Source organism: Actinia tenebrosa, unplaced genomic scaffold (genome assembly GCF_029948245.1).
Source record: "Actinia tenebrosa isolate PJP-AT-01 unplaced genomic scaffold, QUT_ActTen_1.0 PGA_scaffold15__27_contigs__length_11533743, whole genome shotgun sequence".
NCBI lineage: Eukaryota > Metazoa > Cnidaria > Anthozoa > Actiniaria > Actiniidae > Actinia > Actinia tenebrosa.
This window is the reverse complement of record NW_028292575.1, coordinates 6,018,505-6,037,708: the sequence shown is the minus strand read 5'-3', so window position 1 is coordinate 6,037,708 and position 19,204 is coordinate 6,018,505. Positions and strand designations below refer to the sequence as shown.

The window sequence follows — 19,204 nt, the reverse complement described above, 5'->3', positions numbered from 1 at the left end:
GCGGGTTTAATGATTCATTTCGAATCCCACTGATACTTAAAGCTTGTTTTTGTTTTGTTTTAAGTGTTTATTTTCATCCTCTAAATATCATTTCGTTGGGTATTTACTGATAATGCTTTCCAGAAAGATCCGTGACCCGCGCTGTAGTTTCTTTGATCTGTGTTAATTAAGTTTCAATCTATATTTGACTGAATTAAAATACATGGCAGAATCTTGGCAGAAATGGCAGAAATGAAATTTTGCGTGATTAAAAGTGAATCTACTCGAATGGCGCTTTATATAAATCCTGTGACCCACGAGTGCTAGACGAGTGCTAACAAATCACGTCGCTTGACTTCTCCTAATCCAACCTTTTAGTATATATACGCTGGTTAGAGTAACACAGATCAATTACATCGCTTCCCTGCAGAGCGAGATAGCTAGAGAAAGGTTTTGGGAAAAGGTATGTAATGATGAATGGGTATGTAGTAGAACTGAAGCACAAAATGAAAACAAGAGGAGAAACAATATTTTCAATAGATAAAAGCAAGGAAGGGATGAGTGAGTGAAAATTATTGTGTTATTTATTAGAGAAACAGTAGCGAAAAGCTAAGTTAAAGAAACGAATGAAAAAGGAGAGGGGGGAAGATAAAAGAAAAAAGGGAACGTAAAGAAAAATTAATGGGGGAAGAAAAAAGAAAGAACTGAAGAGAGATATATAGGGAATTACGCAACCAGTACAAAGAAACGAAAGAAAAAAAAAGGAGCCCAATTGTATAAAGAGGGTAAGAAAGAAATGAAGGAATCGTCAGAATTTCTTTTTATTTGACTGTGTTATTTTTTAAAGAAAAGTACGTAAATAGCATGAAGTGGCAGTACGTTTTAAGAGTAAAGAAAAAACCCAGAAAGAAACAAGTTTTTAATTATTTTAACGCATAAATGCCGAGAGGTTTCTCTACGGAAAAACAACAGGATAGAGGCCTAGGTTAAGAAGCAAGTCTTTTTTAAGCAAAATCACGCCCAAACATTTGAAGAGAGAAAATTTTATCTTTCCCAAGATTAATGTATCAGTGACAACTTATTTTGGGTATCTTAGCCTAGATCACGTTCTTGATTAACAGATTATCTCGCATTTCACGAAACTATGATTATCACGTTCATTGAAAGTGACGGATGTTCAGTTTTAATTACCTTCTATAACTCTTTCATGAAGGTTAAGAAACGTCGAAAATTATATAATAGTTTTAGTGGAAAGTTTCTCTGTCTAAATGTGGAAAATCCGTTTCTATTTTGAATCAAAGATTCAATACAAAATTCTAAACGAAGAGCGATTTTTAAAAAAGTCCAAACATTTTCTCCACTTAATTTGTGAAAAAGCTGTGGAAATTTTGTTTAAATTTCTTAATTTAAGTTTAAGTTGGAAATGAGAAAGAGCACATTTTCTAAGAAAAGTGAAAATTTTGGGATTGGATTCCGTAAAATTGTGAGAAAACTTTCCTTTATCAATGTGGAAATCATCTTTAAATTTGTTATCAAAGATTCAATCTGAAATTCGAGTAGTTTATTTAATTGTCAAAAAAAAAAAAGGTTTAAAGTTTAAAGAATATGAACTAACTTTTTGAGAACAATGAGGACATTCTGTTTCAATGTGATTTTTCTCATTGAAAATTTCAATTTTAAATGAAAGATTTAAAAGGAAATTGTAAATGAATTAAGAGGAAATGAATAGGAAAGATAACAGTGATTCAATTTTACCTGTGATGAACTAGTGTTCAAATACATTCTAGTGTCAACAAAATCTCATCTATTTATTTAAAATTTAATCCTTCTGTTTCCTATGACGTCCGAATTTAACTTACCCAAATTGTGGAGTTTTTCATGCTGTGAATTAGTAATGAGGCAGGCACGAGTTTTTATTACTCGGGCTTTCAAAGAAATGCCCGAGGTATAAATTGGGCTTAATTTGCGTTCTGTCACAAATCGCAGTTGCGTTGAAAGCGCATGCGCAAGTTCTATGCGCGTGCGTAGTATGCGCCACATAAGCACATGGTCGAGCAATGGCGGAATTTTTCAAGTTTTCGTCAGAAGGGCGTCAGAAAGATGATAGTGTTCACGAAGAATTCTTTCGATTTTCTGCTATGAAGACCGAGTTCACGCAGATATGCGTCTAGTTGGTGATTTTTTATGCCCGGCATGTTGCTTGCTGCTTGACTTTCACAAAAGAGTTGCCCTTTAGTTTCGTTTGCTGTATGCTATAAAAATCTTGCTGTATATAAATATCAAAATGGTGGCCATTGCGGAGTTTTATATCGTGGAAGGACCAATGGGTCGAAACAGGACAATTCTGAAAACGATGCCTTGAATATCTCTATTTCCCAGTGATTTTTGTTCATTTGATCCGGCAAAACCAGGCTTTATTTGTCGAGCATGATGCCGGTATTATATAACTATATATATGAAAAATTTTTATGTCATAAACTTTTGTTTAAACAATTGTTTCCTTGCTCTGGAAGCATCTCTGGGAGTCAGAAAAAAAGTTATGGATTATGCGAGGTATTTCAACTGTATCGCACAGTATTTATCAGTTAAGTTGAATGAGTGTGGATTCTTGGTCAATAGTTCTTCGGCGTCCCCAGTCGTCCAGGGCCCGGTGGGCGGAAAGCGCTATCCGACGGTTAAATCTTGTCCAGTGGATAAGGATTTATCCATCGGATAGGGGTATCCACCCTTCGTAAAACTGGGCCCTGCTCGATATAAAACTCAGCAATGTCTTTCTTTTGTATCTTTTTGAAAAACATTAAAACCACCTGCTAAGGGAAGCTAAAAATATAATGATAATAATAATAATAATAATAATAAGGTAAATTATACACCGTGAAAAGATGAAAAAACTTACTGACGTTTCGGACGCTAGTCCTTCGTCGGAGTAAAAGAGAAAGAAGTGGTAGAAAGGAGTGTATATATGATAGAATAAGACAAAAGAAACCAATGAGAGCAAGGTAGGCAAGGAAACAAAAACAAACAATCAAAAGACAAAAGAAAAGGTTAGTTGAAAATAAAGCGTTCATTAATCCCGTTGGGACTAAGAGTGCCCAATAGGTGAATAAGCCGCATTTCTTTGGTCTTGCGACAATCATTGTTGCCGTTAAGCAAAGAAAGACCGAAAACAATGAAGTCAGAAAGAGAATGGTTAGCTAGATTAAAATGGCGGGAAACTGGTTTGGTGGGATCGTTATTGCGAATATCATAAAGATGATTGCAAATGCGATCACCAAGACGGCGGCCAGTCTCGCCCACATACAAAAGATTACAGCGGGTACATTTAATACAATATACAACATTAGAAGTGGTACAAACAAAATGGTCAGTGATTTTAACAGTTGATTTAGGACCGACAACAGAAGTGTGAGAGACTATGTGAGGACAAGTATAACAACGTTTACGAGAACAGCGAAAAGTACCAGGTTCTTTGTTAGAGGGAAGAACTCCCTTGACCAAGAAAGAACGGAGATTACGATCACGTTTATAGGAAAAGAGAGGGCGGTTGTTGAAAATAGCAGAAGTGCGAGTATCAGAGTCAAGCAGAGAAAAGTTGCGGTTAACAATGGGTTTAATGGAAATGTTAATAGGATGATACGTAAGAGTGAAAGGAATGCGGTCATTAGAGGGACGAGTGTGAGGAGTGAGAGCGGTGGTACGATCAATAGTAGAAACTTTACGAATGGCGCGATCAATAACATGAGCAGGATAATTACGCTTAAGGAAGAAGGAACGCATCTCAGAACATTTAACAGAAAAATCAAGATCATCACTACACAAACGACGAAGACGAAGAAATTGCGAGAACGGAATAGCGTTAAGAGTGTGCTTAGGATGAGAAGACGAGTAGAGTAAATAAGAATGAGAGTCAGTAGGTTTGTAATGGACACTAGTGCTAAGACGGTCGTCATTAACACTAAGCAAGATGTCAAGGAAAGTGACTGATGTTTCACTAACCTCCCACGTAAAGTCTAAGGCAGGGTGAAAAGAGTTAACAAAAGAGATGAAAGAATCTAAGTCATTACGCGAACAAGAAGTAGCACCAATACAATCATCAATATACCGTCCAAAAAACTCAGGTTTAGGTCCAGTATATTGTTGAAAAACAAGGTTTTCGATATAACCAACAAACAAATTGGCATAACTAGGGCCCATCTTAGTACCCATAGCAACACCGTTTATCTGCCGATAATACCGATCACCGAAAGAAAAACAATTAAGAGTAAGAACAAGTTCAGCTAAGCGTAACAAAGTGGGAGTGCTGGGCTCGAGGACAGGACGAAGATCGAAAAAATGCTGAAGAGCACGAAGGCCCTCATCATTAGGAATAACAGTATACAAAGATTTGACATCCATAGTAAACAAAAGCTTAGAAGAGTTATCAGGAAAGCGAAAATCGTTAAAAATACTAAGAGCGTGATTAGTATCCTTAATATAAGTAGGTAAAGACTGAACAATAGGCAGCATGAGAGAATCTAGATAGCTAGAGATGAGTTCGGTAGGACAACTACAAGCAGAAACAATAGGACGGCCAGGGTTGTTAGCTTTGTGAATCTTAGGAAGAAAATAGACGTGAGAAGTACGAGGAGTAATAACAAAAAGGTTTTTAGCAGTGGAGGGTAAAGAGCCATCAGAAATGAAAGAGTTAACAGTGTCTTTAACTAATTTTTGATTGTCAGGGGTAAGATCCTTATCCACTTCACAATAAAAATTAGTATCAGAGAGTTGACGTATAGCTTCCTGTTTATACAGGTCAGAACGCCAGACAACAACTGCACCGCCTTTGTCAGCGGGCTTAATAACAATGTCAGAACGATTGCGTAATTGACGTAAAGCCAACCACTCGTCCTTAGAAAGATTAGAATAACTGAGTTTACGGTTAAGATTGAGATTAGAAATATCACGGCGACACTTATTGACAAAAAGATCAAGAGAAGAAAATTGTCCCTCGGGAGGGACCCAGTTAGACTTACGAGGACAAAGGCGCTCAAAGACATCACGTTCACAGTTAGAGTTAGAAGAGTCGGAGAAAAAAGCTTTAAGGCGAGTACGGCGAAAAAAAGATTCAGAGTCTTTCTTGACCTGAAATTCATCAGATTTCTTAGCAAGAGGAACGAAGTTCAAACCCTTGCTAAGAACTGAAATTTCAGAATCAGAAAGAGGTAAATCTTCGGGAATGGTGACAACGGAATGACTGAAGACATTGTGATTGCTATGTTCAACATGTGTAAAAGGATCAAAACCAACAAGAGACACAAACTTATTACGCTTAGTAACAAACAAAGACTGGTACAAACGGCGGTTAAGAGTAAGAATGTGATTACGAATGGAGGAAACTAACACTGCCGGACAGACATTAGACAAGTCTCTGAGGCAAGCAGCAGTATCAAGAGTGAGGGCATCACGTTTACAGCACATACTACGAATAGTGGAACGCATGACAGAGCGAGAGAAAGTGGAACAAGCAGAAGAAACATCGGAAAAATACTGAGTAGAGTTGACACCAAAATTAGAAGCATGAAACTTAACACGAAAACCAACAGGAATGACTTTAGCATGAAGACAACGACCAATGAAATAGATATGACTAACAAAGCGTGTTTTAGCGAGAGTAAGGTTAAAGAGTTTGAGAGCGAGATTAGAGCTAATGTTAGGAAAAGGAAATAAAAAACTTACCATTTCCTTGCGGAGTTCCTTGATGATGTTCGGCATCTGAAATAGAATAAAAATGGTCGCAGTATATAGTAATAAAAAGATATAACTAGCTAAAAACTAGTGTGAGCTGCGTCGGTGTTTCTAATGAAACAGTAATGATGAAAAGGTAAATTATACACCGTGAAAAGATGAAAAAACTTACTGACGTTTCGGACGCTAGTCCTTCGTCGGAGTAAAAGAGAAAGAAGTGGTAGAAAGGAGTGTATATATGATAGAATAAGACAAAAGAAACCAATGAGAGCAAGGTAGGCAAGGAAACAAAAACAAACAATCAAAAGACAAAAGAAAAGGTTAGTTGAAAATAAAGCGTTCATTAATCCCGTTGGGACTAAGAGTGCCCAATAGGTGAATAAGCCGCATTTCTTTGGTCTTGCGACAATCATTGTTGCCGTTAAGCAAAGAAAGACCGAAAACAATGAAGTCAGAAAGAGAATGGTTAGCTAGATTAAAATGGCGGGAAACTGGTTTGGTGGGATCGTTATTGCGAATATCATAAAGATGATTGCAAATGCGATCACCAAGACGGCGGCCAGTCTCGCCCACATACAAAAGATTACAGCGGGTACATTTAATACAATATACAACATTAGAAGTGGTACAAACAAAATGGTCAGTGATTTTAACAGTTGATTTAGGACCGACAACAGAAGTGTGAGAGACTATGTGAGGACAAGTATAACAACGTTTACGAGAACAGCGAAAAGTACCAGGTTCTTTGTTAGAGGGAAGAACTCCCTTGACCAAGAAAGAACGGAGATTACGATCACGTTTATAGGAAAAGAGAGGGCGGTTGTTGAAAATAGCAGAAGTGCGAGTATCAGAGTCAAGCAGAGAAAAGTTGCGGTTAACAATGGGTTTAATGGAAATGTTAATAGGATGATACGTAAGAGTGAAAGGAATGCGGTCATTAGAGGGACGAGTGTGAGGAGTGAGAGCGGTGGTACGATCAATAGTAGAAACTTTACGAATGGCGCGATCAATAACATGAGCAGGATAATTACGCTTAAGGAAGAAGGAACGCTTTGTTACGCTTAGCTGAACTTGTTCTTACTCTTAATTGTTTTTCTTTCGGTGATCGGTATTATCGGCAGATAAACGGTGTTGCTATGGGTACTAAGATGGGCCCTAGTTATGCCAATTTGTTTGTTGGTTATATCGAAAACCTTGTTTTTCAACAATATACTGGACCTAAACCTGAGTTTTTTGGACGGTATATTGATGATTGTATTGGTGCTACTTCTTGTTCGCGTAATGACTTAGATTCTTTCATCTCTTTTGTTAACTCTTTTCACCCTGCCTTAGACTTTACGTGGGAGGTTAGTGAAACATCAGTCACTTTCCTTGACATCTTGCTTAGTGTTAATGACGACCGTCTTAGCACTAGTGTCCATTACAAACCTACTGACTCTCATTCTTATTTACTCTACTCGTCTTCTCATCCTAAGCACACTCTTAACGCTATTCCGTTCTCGCAATTTCTTCGTCTTCGTCGTTTGTGTAGTGATGATCTTGATTTTTCTGTTAAATGTTCTGAGATGCGTTCCTTCTTCCTTAAGCGTAATTATCCTGCTCATGTTATTGATCGCGCCATTCGTAAAGTTTCTACTATTGATCGTACCACCGCTCTCACTCCTCACACTCGTCCCTCTAATGACCGCATTCCTTTCACTCTTACGTATCATCCTATTAACATTTCCATTAAACCCATTGTTAACCGCAACTTTTCTCTGCTTGACTCTGATACTCGCACTTCTGCTATTTTCAACAACCGCCCTCTCTTTTCCTATAAACGTGATCGTAATCTCCGTTCTTTCTTGGTCAAGGGAGTTCTTCCCTCTAACAAAGAACCTGGTACTTTTCGCTGTTCTCGTAAACGTTGTTATACTTGTCCTCACATAGTCTCTCACACTTCTGTTGTCGGTCCTAAATCAACTGTTAAAATCACTGACCATTTTGTTTGTACCACTTCTAATGTTGTATATTGTATTAAATGTACCCGCTGTAATCTTTTGTATGTGGGCGAGACTGGCCGCCGTCTTGGTGATCGCATTTGCAATCATCTTTATGATATTCGCAATAACGATCCCACCAAACCAGTTTCCCGCCATTTTAATCTAGCTAACCATTCTCTTTCTGACTTCATTGTTTTCGGTCTTTCTTTGCTTAACGGCAACAATGATTGTCGCAAGACCAAAGAAATGCGGCTTATTCACCTATTGGGCACTCTTAGTCCCAACGGGATTAATGAACGCTTTATTTTCAACTAACCTTTTCTTTTGTCTTTTGATTGTTTGTTTTTGTTTCCTTGCCTACCTTGCTCTCATTGGTTTCTTTTGTCTTATTCTATCATATATACACTCCTTTCTACCACTTCTTTCTCTTTTACTCCGACGAAGGACTAGCGTCCGAAACGTCAGTAAGTTTTTTCATCTTTTCACGGTGTATAATTTACCTTTTCATCATTACTGTTTCATTAGAAACACCGACGCAGCTCACACTAGTTTTTAGCTAGTTATATCTTTTTATTACTATATACTGCGACCATTTTTATTCTATTTCAGATGCCGAACATCATCAAGGAACTCCGCAAGGAAATGGTAAGTTTTTTATTTCCTTTTCCTAACATTAGCTCTAATCTCGCTCTCAAACTCTTTAACCTTACTCTCGCTAAAACACGCTTTGTTAGTCATATCTATTTCATTGGTCGTTGTCTTCATGCTAAAGTCATTCCTGTTGGTTTTCGTGTTAAGTTTCATGCTTCTAATTTTGGTGTCAACTCTACTCAGTATTTTTCCGATGTTTCTTCTGCTTGTTCCACTTTCTCTCGCTCTGTCATGCGTTCCACTATTCGTAGTATGTGCTGTAAACGTGATGCCCTCACTCTTGATACTGCTGCTTGCCTCAGAGACTTGTCTAATGTCTGTCCGGCAGTGTTAGTTTCCTCCATTCGTAATCACATTCTTACTCTTAACCGCCGTTTGTACCAGTCTTTGTTTGTTACTAAGCGTAATAAGTTTGTGTCTCTTGTTGGTTTTGATCCTTTTACACATGTTGAACATAGCAATCACAATGTCTTCAGTCATTCCGTTGTCACCATTCCCGAAGATTTACCTCTTTCTGATTCTGAAATTTCAGTTCTTAGCAAGGGTTTGAACTTCGTTCCTCTTGCTAAGAAATCTGATGAATTTCAGGTCAAGAAAGACTCTGAATCTTTTTTTCGCCGTACTCGCCTTAAAGCTTTTTTCTCCGACTCTTCTAACTCTAACTGTGAACGTGATGTCTTTGAGCGCCTTTGTCCTCGTAAGTCTAACTGGGTCCCTCCCGAGGGACAATTTTCTTCTCTTGATCTTTTTGTCAATAAGTGTCGCCGTGATATTTCTAATCTCAATCTTAACCGTAAACTCAGTTATTCTAATCTTTCTAAGGACGAGTGGTTGGCTTTACGTCAATTACGCAATCGTTCTGACATTGTTATTAAGCCCGCTGACAAAGGCGGTGCAGTTGTTGTCTGGCGTTCTGACCTGTATAAACAGGAAGCTATACGTCAACTCTCTGATACTAATTTTTATTGTGAAGTGGATAAGGATCTTACCCCTGACAATCAAAAATTAGTTAAAGACACTGTTAACTCTTTCATTTCTGATGGCTCTTTACCCTCCACTGCTAAAAACCTTTTTGTTATTACTCCTCGTACTTCTCACGTCTATTTTCTTCCTAAGATTCACAAAGCTAACAACCCTGGCCGTCCTATTGTTTCTGCTTGTAGTTGTCCTACCGAACTCATCTCTAGCTATCTAGATTCTCTCATGCTGCCTATTGTTCAGTCTTTACCTACTTATATTAAGGATACTAATCACGCTCTTAGTATTTTTAACGATTTTCGCTTTCCTGATAACTCTTCTAAGCTTTTGTTTACTATGGATGTCAAATCTTTGTATACTGTTATTCCTAATGATGAGGGCCTTCGTGCTCTTCAGCATTTTTTCGATCTTCGTCCTGTCCTCGAGCCCAGCACTCCCACTTTGTTACGCTTAGCTGAACTTGTTCTTACTCTTAATTGTTTTTCTTTCGGTGATCGGTATTATCGGCAGATAAACGGTGTTGCTATGGGTACTAAGATGGGCCCTAGTTATGCCAATTTGTTTGTTGGTTATATCGAAAACCTTGTTTTTCAACAATATACTGGACCTAAACCTGAGTTTTTTGGACGGTATATTGATGATTGTATTGGTGCTACTTCTTGTTCGCGTAATGACTTAGATTCTTTCATCTCTTTTGTTAACTCTTTTCACCCTGCCTTAGACTTTACGTGGGAGGTTAGTGAAACATCAGTCACTTTCCTTGACATCTTGCTTAGTGTTAATGACGACCGTCTTAGCACTAGTGTCCATTACAAACCTACTGACTCTCATTCTTATTTACTCTACTCGTCTTCTCATCCTAAGCACACTCTTAACGCTATTCCGTTCTCGCAATTTCTTCGTCTTCGTCGTTTGTGTAGTGATGATCTTGATTTTTCTGTTAAATGTTCTGAGATGCGTTCCTTCTTCCTTAAGCGTAATTATCCTGCTCATGTTATTGATCGCGCCATTCGTAAAGTTTCTACTATTGATCGTACCACCGCTCTCACTCCTCACACTCGTCCCTCTAATGACCGCATTCCTTTCACTCTTACGTATCATCCTATTAACATTTCCATTAAACCCATTGTTAACCGCAACTTTTCTCTGCTTGACTCTGATACTCGCACTTCTGCTATTTTCAACAACCGCCCTCTCTTTTCCTATAAACGTGATCGTAATCTCCGTTCTTTCTTGGTCAAGGGAGTTCTTCCCTCTAACAAAGAACCTGGTACTTTTCGCTGTTCTCGTAAACGTTGTTATACTTGTCCTCACATAGTCTCTCACACTTCTGTTGTCGGTCCTAAATCAACTGTTAAAATCACTGACCATTTTGTTTGTACCACTTCTAATGTTGTATATTGTATTAAATGTACCCGCTGTAATCTTTTGTATGTGGGCGAGACTGGCCGCCGTCTTGGTGATCGCATTTGCAATCATCTTTATGATATTCGCAATAACGATCCCACCAAACCAGTTTCCCGCCATTTTAATCTAGCTAACCATTCTCTTTCTGACTTCATTGTTTTCGGTCTTTCTTTGCTTAACGGCAACAATGATTGTCGCAAGACCAAAGAAATGCGGCTTATTCACCTATTGGGCACTCTTAGTCCCAACGGGATTAATGAACGCTTTATTTTCAACTAACCTTTTCTTTTGTCTTTTGATTGTTTGTTTTTGTTTCCTTGCCTACCTTGCTCTCATTGGTTTCTTTTGTCTTATTCTATCATATATACACTCCTTTCTACCACTTCTTTCTCTTTTACTCCGACGAAGGACTAGCGTCCGAAACGTCAGTAAGTTTTTTCATCTTTTCACGGTGTATAATTTACCTTTTCATCATTACTGTTTCATTAGAAACACCGACGCAGCTCACACTAGTTTTTAGCTAGTTATATCTTAATAATAATAATAATAATAATAATAATAATAATACATTTATACCGCGCATTTTCCAATGTTCCCAAATGCGCCTGTCAGATGGGACTCTACAATATATGAAATGATATATAGCTAATATATAAATATTATACAACAAAGATATAACTAATATATGACAGATATAGGAACAAGTAAACTCTTCAGCACCCTTATGTGATTTGTATATTATATAATATATTACATATAATATATCTTTAATTATTCACTTTATTTAGAATCAACAATCAATACTGAAAATATCGAGTTAGGTGTCATAGGCACTTTAATTGTTCACATTTAATAATGAACTCTTCAACACTGTTGTCAGCTAAGCGATTGTTTTAGGGTATCGATAAAATTTGAAGATAATGATGAAGCTCGTCGGCCAAGAAATTTTATATGGGGACTATTGCGCATGCGCTAATTGCTTAACCTGAAATAACGTTTCTAAAAATGAAACTAAAAATGTTTATCTTGCAAACGAGGAATATGAGATACAGACTGATGATAAGAAAATTTGTTAGTATTTTTTTCTGCTGTGTTGACAGTTTCATTAGTCCTCGTTATGGCATAATCTCTTCTCTGTCATCTGAAAAGATGCATGAACAGATGGTCATGAAATCGGCTTCTTTCTCATTATCTATACTTAGAATTAATCGTGAGAGGGTTTTTTTTAATGTTAGGTCTCTCCGCGGCTTAAATTCGAGAATTTTCTCCGTTTTTCACGACCTGTGAATTTGTCGTTCTCTGACTTTAGATCAGCTCAGAGGTTGTTTCAGGGTTCGATCTTTGAATTTGTCGTTCCCTGACGTAGATCAGCTCAAAGGTTGTTTCAGGGTTCGATCTGTGAGTTAGCCATGCCCTGACTTAGATCAGCCCAGAGGTTGTTTCAGGGTTCGACCTGTGAGTTTGTCGTTCCCTGACTTAGATCAGCCCAGAGGTTGTTTCATGGTTCAATATGTGAGTTATAGCCGTGCCCTGACTTAGATCAGCCCAGAGGTTGTTTCAGGGTTCAATATGTGAGTTAGCCATGCTCTGACTTAGATCAGCCTAGAGGTTGGTTCATTATTATGGTTCATGCAGGGTTTGATCTGAGTTAGCCGTATGGCCTGATGTCGGCCACGCCCAAAGGTTGTTTCAGGCTTTTCTAAAATTCAAATTATTTCTTCATTACTCAAAAAGAAGGAGAGTTCGGCAATCAGACGTTTCTAATAAAAATGGAAGAGACAGTGAAGTGAACTGTATAATCTTAAGAAATTTGAAAAAACTTCGTATTTCTAAAACTCCTATTCTTAAATGTCCATTGCTCCAATTTTCATAAACATGCAAACTCTATATGTCTCCGGGTTGCAAGCTGAAATATGGTTTTTGGCTGCCGTCAATCAAAAATATGAAAGGTGCCGACTGATTAGGTTTGATTGATGGCAGCGAAAAACCAAATCGCAGACACAGAGTTCGCATGTTTATGAAAATTACAGTAACTTGGAATATTCAAAATTCACCTATTGAGTGTAAACGTTAGAAAAACTTTGTATATAGAATAGCTCATTTTGGCTTTATTACTTTATTGTATCAAGAAACTCATTTTCATTATCACTTTTCACTCATGCAGTACCGCATTAATGCGGCGATCAGCAATGTTCTCAAAAGTAAAAAAAAAAAAACCCTAAGATAAACAGAGAAGGAGAACAATTGCCTTTTATTTCAAGGCTAATTTCCCGCCGTTTACAGATAACGTGTAAGTTCACGTTTTGGGTATTATTAGACTCAGTCTTTAGTTCCTGTTTAGAAGATACATGTGAATTTGGTTTAAAAGAGGTTTGAGTTAAGGAACCATTATGCCCAAAGGAAAAGGCTCCATTAAAAGAAAAGTGAGAGAAAGAGAACATCAGATAGGTAATCCTGGAATAGGCAAAGAAAAAATATATTTTCTTGTTCTAAAATATTTTTTGCGTCTACTTTTTTCACATTTGTCGACAACCAAGAAGCAGTTTAATCCGAGATATGACATCACGCCTGTTGACTACACACTTGTTATGAATCGATGAAGTATTCCTACTTGAAACGAGTTCCTTTGTTCTTCTCCAGATGCCTTTTCACACAGCTTTAAGCAGCTTTTAAGCAGAATGTCATGATACCGATCTTTGTACGTGTTGTATATCAATAACCGGTGCTTCCCAAACGAGAGCATTCCTTTTGTTATTGAACTTCATTCAAACGAGAAGCAAGGACCACGCTGGGATTTGGCCCCTAATGTGATGTTGAAATAAATGACTCAATATAGATTAACATATTATCATGTCATACTCCGTCAATGTTTGATCCTCTCAACAGTGAGTCTCATGGGTACCAGAGGCATATGACGGCTTTTGGCTGGCCAATAGTGCCAAGGGTAAAATACCGAGCGTGCATGCGATCGTTTCATGAAAACAATCTCAATATCAACTTACAGTTTTCGATGAAATAACTAACGAAAAGGTCATATGTGAAGTACTTCTAATGCAAACACTATTAAAAAACAAGACTTCTTTCTCATGCTGGGGTCTGAATTGCGGTGACTCACCAAGGCAGTTGCCAAGGCGATTACTTACGTCATTATCCGGTCATGCGCAGAATAGTATTTGAATACAGAGTATCCCGGCCCGTTGTTTCCAGAAGTAAATTATGACCACTGGTTAGCGGACTTTGACAAAAAGTCGGCACACTTTTCCTTGAGTCAGATGCACAAGAAATTCTGCTAGGAAGGCAACAGCTCGTAAGCCTCTAGCTAGCTGAGAACTGCAAGAAGACTTAGTTGGACGTATTTCCAGTCTTGAATTAAGAGGTAGGATTTGAGTTTTTTATTTCTAGCTATTTTTCTTCTTCTTCTTCTTCTTCTTCTTTTTTTTTTTTTTTTTTTGTTGTCACATTATTATTATATTATTATTATTAATTTTTTTTGCCTAATAAAAAATAATTTTAATTCGATTTGAAATAGTACCTATTAATTTGTAGGATCTGGGTTTTTATTTCTAGCTTTTTTTTTTTTCCCCAGTTATTTTTTTATCTAAGAAAAAATAATTTTAACTCGATTTGAAATAGAACCTCTGATTTTGAATATTAAATTCCAAGAACTCTGATCATTATTTTGGACTATCTTAATCACGTTTTTCATTTGTTAAGACTTATTTGTTGGTCTATTGTACTATTTTTGTAATAGTTTAGTACTTGTAACTCTATAAAAAGTACCTTATATTTGAATTCTATGTTAACAGAGTCATGATCATCATTTTCAAAGCAACTGTTTTTTGTTTGTTTTTTTTTTTTCCTTTATTCAAATCGTTACCAAATGTTTCCTGTTTTGGAGGGGAAACTACAACAAAAGAACAATAACAGATATCTAAGTGTAGAACATTCTGGAACATATTCCCTATCGATTTCTTGTGTTTTCCAGAAAAATCCGTGATTTTTAGCAACTGTTAGCTATTTCAAATTCTTCCGCCGAGAAAACAAACAAAAACACCGAGCGGAAAAACGCGCGATTATTTACTTCTTGTAGCACTTGAAACTCTTGATCTATTAAATTGAGACTCAGTTCAGAACAGACTCGAACGCTATCAAGTTAATTTGCCTTCTCTGCCATGGTCAATAACCACTGGAGAATCTGAGTAGGACGGTTTAAAAATGAAGTGCCCTTTACAACTGCTTCGCAGTACTATAAACCTTCGAGTCTTATTTATGTCTGGGTGGAACCGTTTTCAAGCGGCGCATCTTCGTTTTTGGGAACTACCAATTATGAGACTGCGTGATGGTTGATTAGAGATAGGAAGGAGAGAAAAGGAAACAGACAGAAAGAAAAAGAAAAAAAGAAACAAGGAAAAAAAACCCCTAAAAAACAAAGGAAGATTGAAGGAAAGAAAGAAGGAAAAAAGATAGAAGGAAAGGAAAAGAATAAAAAAAAACTTAATGTTTCAACAGTTTGCAAGCCATGTCTCTGTTGATAATTGGAGATTATTCGAGCACGCTTGAACTTATATCAAATAAAAGAAAGAAGAAGGGAGAGATTAAAAGATATGTGTCTTGTTTCGAAGATTCATGAATTTTCCTTTTGTTACCTTGGCTCAAAAAGCCGTATGCAAAATCCAAAATTTCTTGGTTCAAAACCAACGATATTTTATAATCATTAACATTTTCTACTCGCATTGCTTTGCCATTATTTGCCTTTTTGAGTCACAATAAATAGTTATTAGTCAGTAAAATAAATAAAATTGAAATTCAGTGGGCGTCACTGCATGTGTTAAGATCAATATAGCTTTTCTTTCATTCTACTTTCTGAACTCTTCGAATTTCCTCAAAAAATATAAGCTTTCGTTTTATCGTTTCAAAACCCAATATGTCTTTTTTACCGATATATATGAAACAAATAAGTTTTTTTTCGATTTGCTTGTACTTTGGAGGTTGGCATCCCTGAATTGAAAATTTTAAGAAATATATTTTTTTGGTATTTTTTATCAGCTAACATGTTCGTTCGTGTTAGAATTATATCTGCTATTTTGGGCTCGATTTGTTTTTTTGGTATTTTTAATTTTGTCCTTGTGTATATATTAATTTCTAATTTTAGTAATATGTGTTTTTCTTTATGTTTTTTTCAAGCCCATATAAATTTGAATTTTAATATTGCATTATCAATACTATACTATTAATTATAATGACTAATTAAAGCTCATACTCACCGTAATGACTATCAGTTTGAAGTCTTTTTTTGCCTCTGAATTAAGCCTGCACGAAATAATATACATGGTAATATACGGTTATATCTGCTGAAGTTACGAGTTATATTTAACGATATGAGATACTTTTCCTTATAGTATAACAACATAATACTCTATTCACTATGCAGTATTTGGTATCAGTAAAGCTTATCTTGTGTATATTAATTTAGAAGAATTTCTAATTTTAGTAATATGTGTTTTTCTTTATGTTTTTTAAGCCCATATGAATTTAAATTTCAATATTGCATTATCAATACTATACTATTAATTATAATGACTAATTAAAGCTCATACTCACCGTAATGGCTATCAGTTTGAAGTCTTTTTTTGCCTCTGAATTAAGCCTGCACGAAATAATATACATGGTAATATACGGTTATATCTGCTGAAGTTACGAGTTATATTTAACGATATGAGATACTTTTCCTTATAGTACAACAACATAATACTCTATTCACTATGCAGTATTTGGTATCAGTAAAGCTTATCTTGTGTATATTAATTTAGAAGAATTTCCAATTTTAGTAACGTGTTTTCTTTATGTTTTTTTAAGCCCTTATAAATTTAAATCTTAATATTGCATTGTCAATACTATACTATGCAGTATTTGGTATCATTAAAGCTTATCTAGCTGTTTTAAGACGTTCTTTAACCGTATACAAGGTGGAGATAAACGACCAGACCAAGTGTCCTTGAAAGTGACATATATGTTTTCTGTCGTACACTTCACTAACATTTGAACGTACTTGATTTTGCTTCAAAAAGATTTTAACATTAAACCAGAGTCCTCTTGTCTATTATAAAGTGCTCTTAAGTCGGTCTAATGCCTGCTTTACTTACATCCGGACCACTTGACTTGGGAGGCTGGTTTGTTGATGATCTAAAGTTGATCAAATGATTTTGATGTAGGATGTTTTTATTTTGTATAATGGAGCTTAACGGTAGATGCATTACCCACATCAAAGAAAAAATAAAGAAAAGAAAAGAAAAACAATATGTAATTGACGGAAGAAAAAGAAAAAATAATAAACAAATCAAACAAAAGAAGGAAAGAAAATCACAGTGGAAGATATATATGCAATTGAAAATAAAGAAAACAAAATATGAACGAATAAGAGAAAGGGTAAATAATGAATAAATCAAAAGAACGAGCGAACGAAACAAACAAACAATTCAAGGAAAGAAAGAAGACTAAATAAATGAATTAGGTTGCATGTAATGTATAGCCAATTAATAGTGCGGTTCTTCTAAGCCTAATATATTAGTCATAACACTGAGCTGGCCATGATATGTTACTGACTGTCTTTTTTTAGCTCGTTAATATCGAAGGAAATGACTTTAAGGAAAAAATAGAAATCAGGTGCAGGAATAGGTACATTCAGTTCGGAGAAGGTCAAAAGGATGAAGACAGAAAAAATGGGCTGCATATTGACTTAATTTGAGAGCTTATTTGAAAAAAATAATACAAATGATACCGTTCAGTTTTTTTCTAAACACACCTCTACTTTAGTAAATGTGTGCGTTCACATATTGATTACATTATATAATCTATTTTCCAGCAATTACAATCGCCCGGTCATAAGATGCTAAGTCCTACAGATATTGCTATCATGTCGTTCTTCATATTCCTCATCGTCGTTGACATCGTAGGTAACATCCTATTGGTTTACATCATAATATCGACTCCCAAGCAGCAACGACAAGTGCGTGACATCATCGTGTTGAACATGAGTGTCGCTGACATCATGGTGGGCGTGTTCTTTTTCCCTCGTCACGTGTTACGTCACGCATTCACTTATCCCTATGGCGTGACCGGTGATTGGTTGTGTAAGTTCGTCACAGGAGGTAACTTTTCTTGGGTTGGTTCAACAGCATCTAGTTTTTCAGTCATCGTGCTGGCGTTTGAGAGGTATTTTGCAGTGATTTATCCTTTCAAGCAGCGCTTCACCCTCAAGAAAGTCAAGATGACAGTGATTGTTTGCTGGCTGTATGCTGTTATTTTCATGTCTCCTTTGTTCTTCGTTGTCGTTTACAGCAAGGCAGGAAATTCTTGTATCGAACACTGGACCAAGGAGTCGGAGGCATCAGCGTTCTCGACCCTGACGCTCATTTTTCTGCTCATTATTCCTGTGGCACTCATGGCGTTCTTATATGGGCGTGTTATTCGAAAACTTTGGTTTGGAAAAAGCCAATCAACTGTGCGCCCTGCGCAACATTCCGTGATCAAGTCACGCAAGACTGTCACGAAGATGCTCTTGATCGTGACAGTAGTGTATATCATTTGCTGGTCATCAGACCTCATTATTTACATGCTGCTAGCATCATCGTGGAATAGCAAAGATCCAAAATACAGTCTACCTGAAGCGCTCGTTCTTCTAAACTCGGCTGTCAATCCAATTATCTTCATTGTTTACAGTCAGCGGTTTCGTAAACAGCTCATGCGCATTCTGGGCCTTCGACGTAATGATGTTTCTACGCTAGAAGGGGATCAATGTCATAGCACGAGAAAGATTACTAATCAACCCCCAGAAGAGATGCGCGTTGAGACGCTCAGTAGTCATGCATTCTGATTTGACAAGAAAAACGAAGGATATATAAACCACACGTGTGCAGAACATTTGTAGAGCCTTGATCGCATAATACATTGACGAGAAAATGTTATGTCCTATACAACCGAGTTTTTAGAATTACATATTTTTCGTTCTGTATTCGATCATGTAATATCAGTGCTCGTCTGATTCGGATACAAGCTTTAAAACGAAACGGCATCTTGCAGCACATTTTAGGGATTTTCTAGGGTTATGTTTTGGATAGTGACACTGAGAAAGTTGCAAAGATGCAATTTTTAAAGACATTTCATTTGTGCGGCCCACCCAAGTATCTTGCATCTGGCACAATATTTTTCAGGAATTTCTGGGAATTTTCCTGATAGTGAATAGTATTGAGATAGTTGCAAAGATGCGCTTTTTAAAGTCATTCCATTTGTGCCGCCCACCCAATCAAGTATCTTGCATCTGGCACAATATTTTTCCGAAATTTCTGGGAATTTTCTTGATAGTGAGAGTATTGAGATAGTTGCAAAGATGCGCTTCATAAAATCATTTCATGTGTTGCCGTACGGTCAACCAAGGACACAAGACAGCGATGTGTACATTGATTTGTATATACCATGCATTTATA

The 19,204-nt window shown here is 36.7% G+C and overlaps 3 protein-coding genes and 1 long non-coding RNA gene across 5 annotated transcripts; 2 read left to right on the top strand and 2 right to left on the bottom strand.

Moving 5' to 3' along the window:
- The first annotated feature begins 374 nt into the window (after window positions 1-374).
- Window positions 375-19,105, top strand: LOC116302258 (QRFP-like peptide receptor). 2 transcript variants are annotated; one of them, XM_031711490.2, is made up of 2 exons: window positions 375-442; window positions 17,584-19,105. In XM_031711490.2, exon 2 carries the CDS (start codon window positions 17,608-17,610, stop codon window positions 18,592-18,594), a length of 987 nt encoding a protein of 328 aa, XP_031567350.1. In that variant the 5' UTR covers window positions 375-442; window positions 17,584-17,607; the 3' UTR covers window positions 18,595-19,105. The 2 variants fall into 2 exon arrangements, with proteins under 2 accessions (XP_031567350.1, XP_031567349.1); XM_031711489.2 differs by lacking the exon at window positions 375-442 and adding an exon at window positions 13,517-14,097.
- On the bottom strand, window positions 2,861-6,749 carry LOC148910951 (uncharacterized). Its single transcript, XM_089030518.1, has one exon. The coding sequence runs from the start codon at window positions 5,728-5,730 to the stop codon at window positions 3,025-3,027; it is 2,706 nt and encodes a 901-aa protein (XP_088886644.1). The 5' UTR covers window positions 5,731-6,749; the 3' UTR covers window positions 2,861-3,024.
- Window positions 8,295-11,251, top strand: LOC148910950 (uncharacterized). The gene has a single exon (XM_089030517.1). The coding sequence runs from the start codon at window positions 8,295-8,297 to the stop codon at window positions 10,998-11,000; it is 2,706 nt and encodes a 901-aa protein (XP_088886643.1). The 3' UTR covers window positions 11,001-11,251.
- Window positions 12,954-13,767, bottom strand: LOC116302260 (uncharacterized). Its single transcript, XR_004197838.2, has 2 exons — window positions 13,724-13,767; window positions 12,954-13,523 (listed from the first exon to the last, which is right to left on the bottom strand). It is a non-coding gene; the product is annotated as an uncharacterized LOC116302260 (long non-coding RNA).
- Window positions 19,106-19,204: the final 99 nt, after the last annotated feature.

What these genes read in the sequence shown, in the direction of transcription:
- LOC116302258 (XM_031711490.2), top strand. Translation starts at nt 17,608, where the DNA reads ATGCTAAGTCCTACAGATATTGCTATCATGTCGTTCTTCATATTCCTC.
- LOC148910951 (XM_089030518.1), bottom strand. Translation starts at nt 5,730, where the DNA reads ATGCCGAACATCATCAAGGAACTCCGCAAGGAAATGGTAAGTTTTTTA.
- LOC148910950 (XM_089030517.1), top strand. Translation starts at nt 8,295, where the DNA reads ATGCCGAACATCATCAAGGAACTCCGCAAGGAAATGGTAAGTTTTTTA.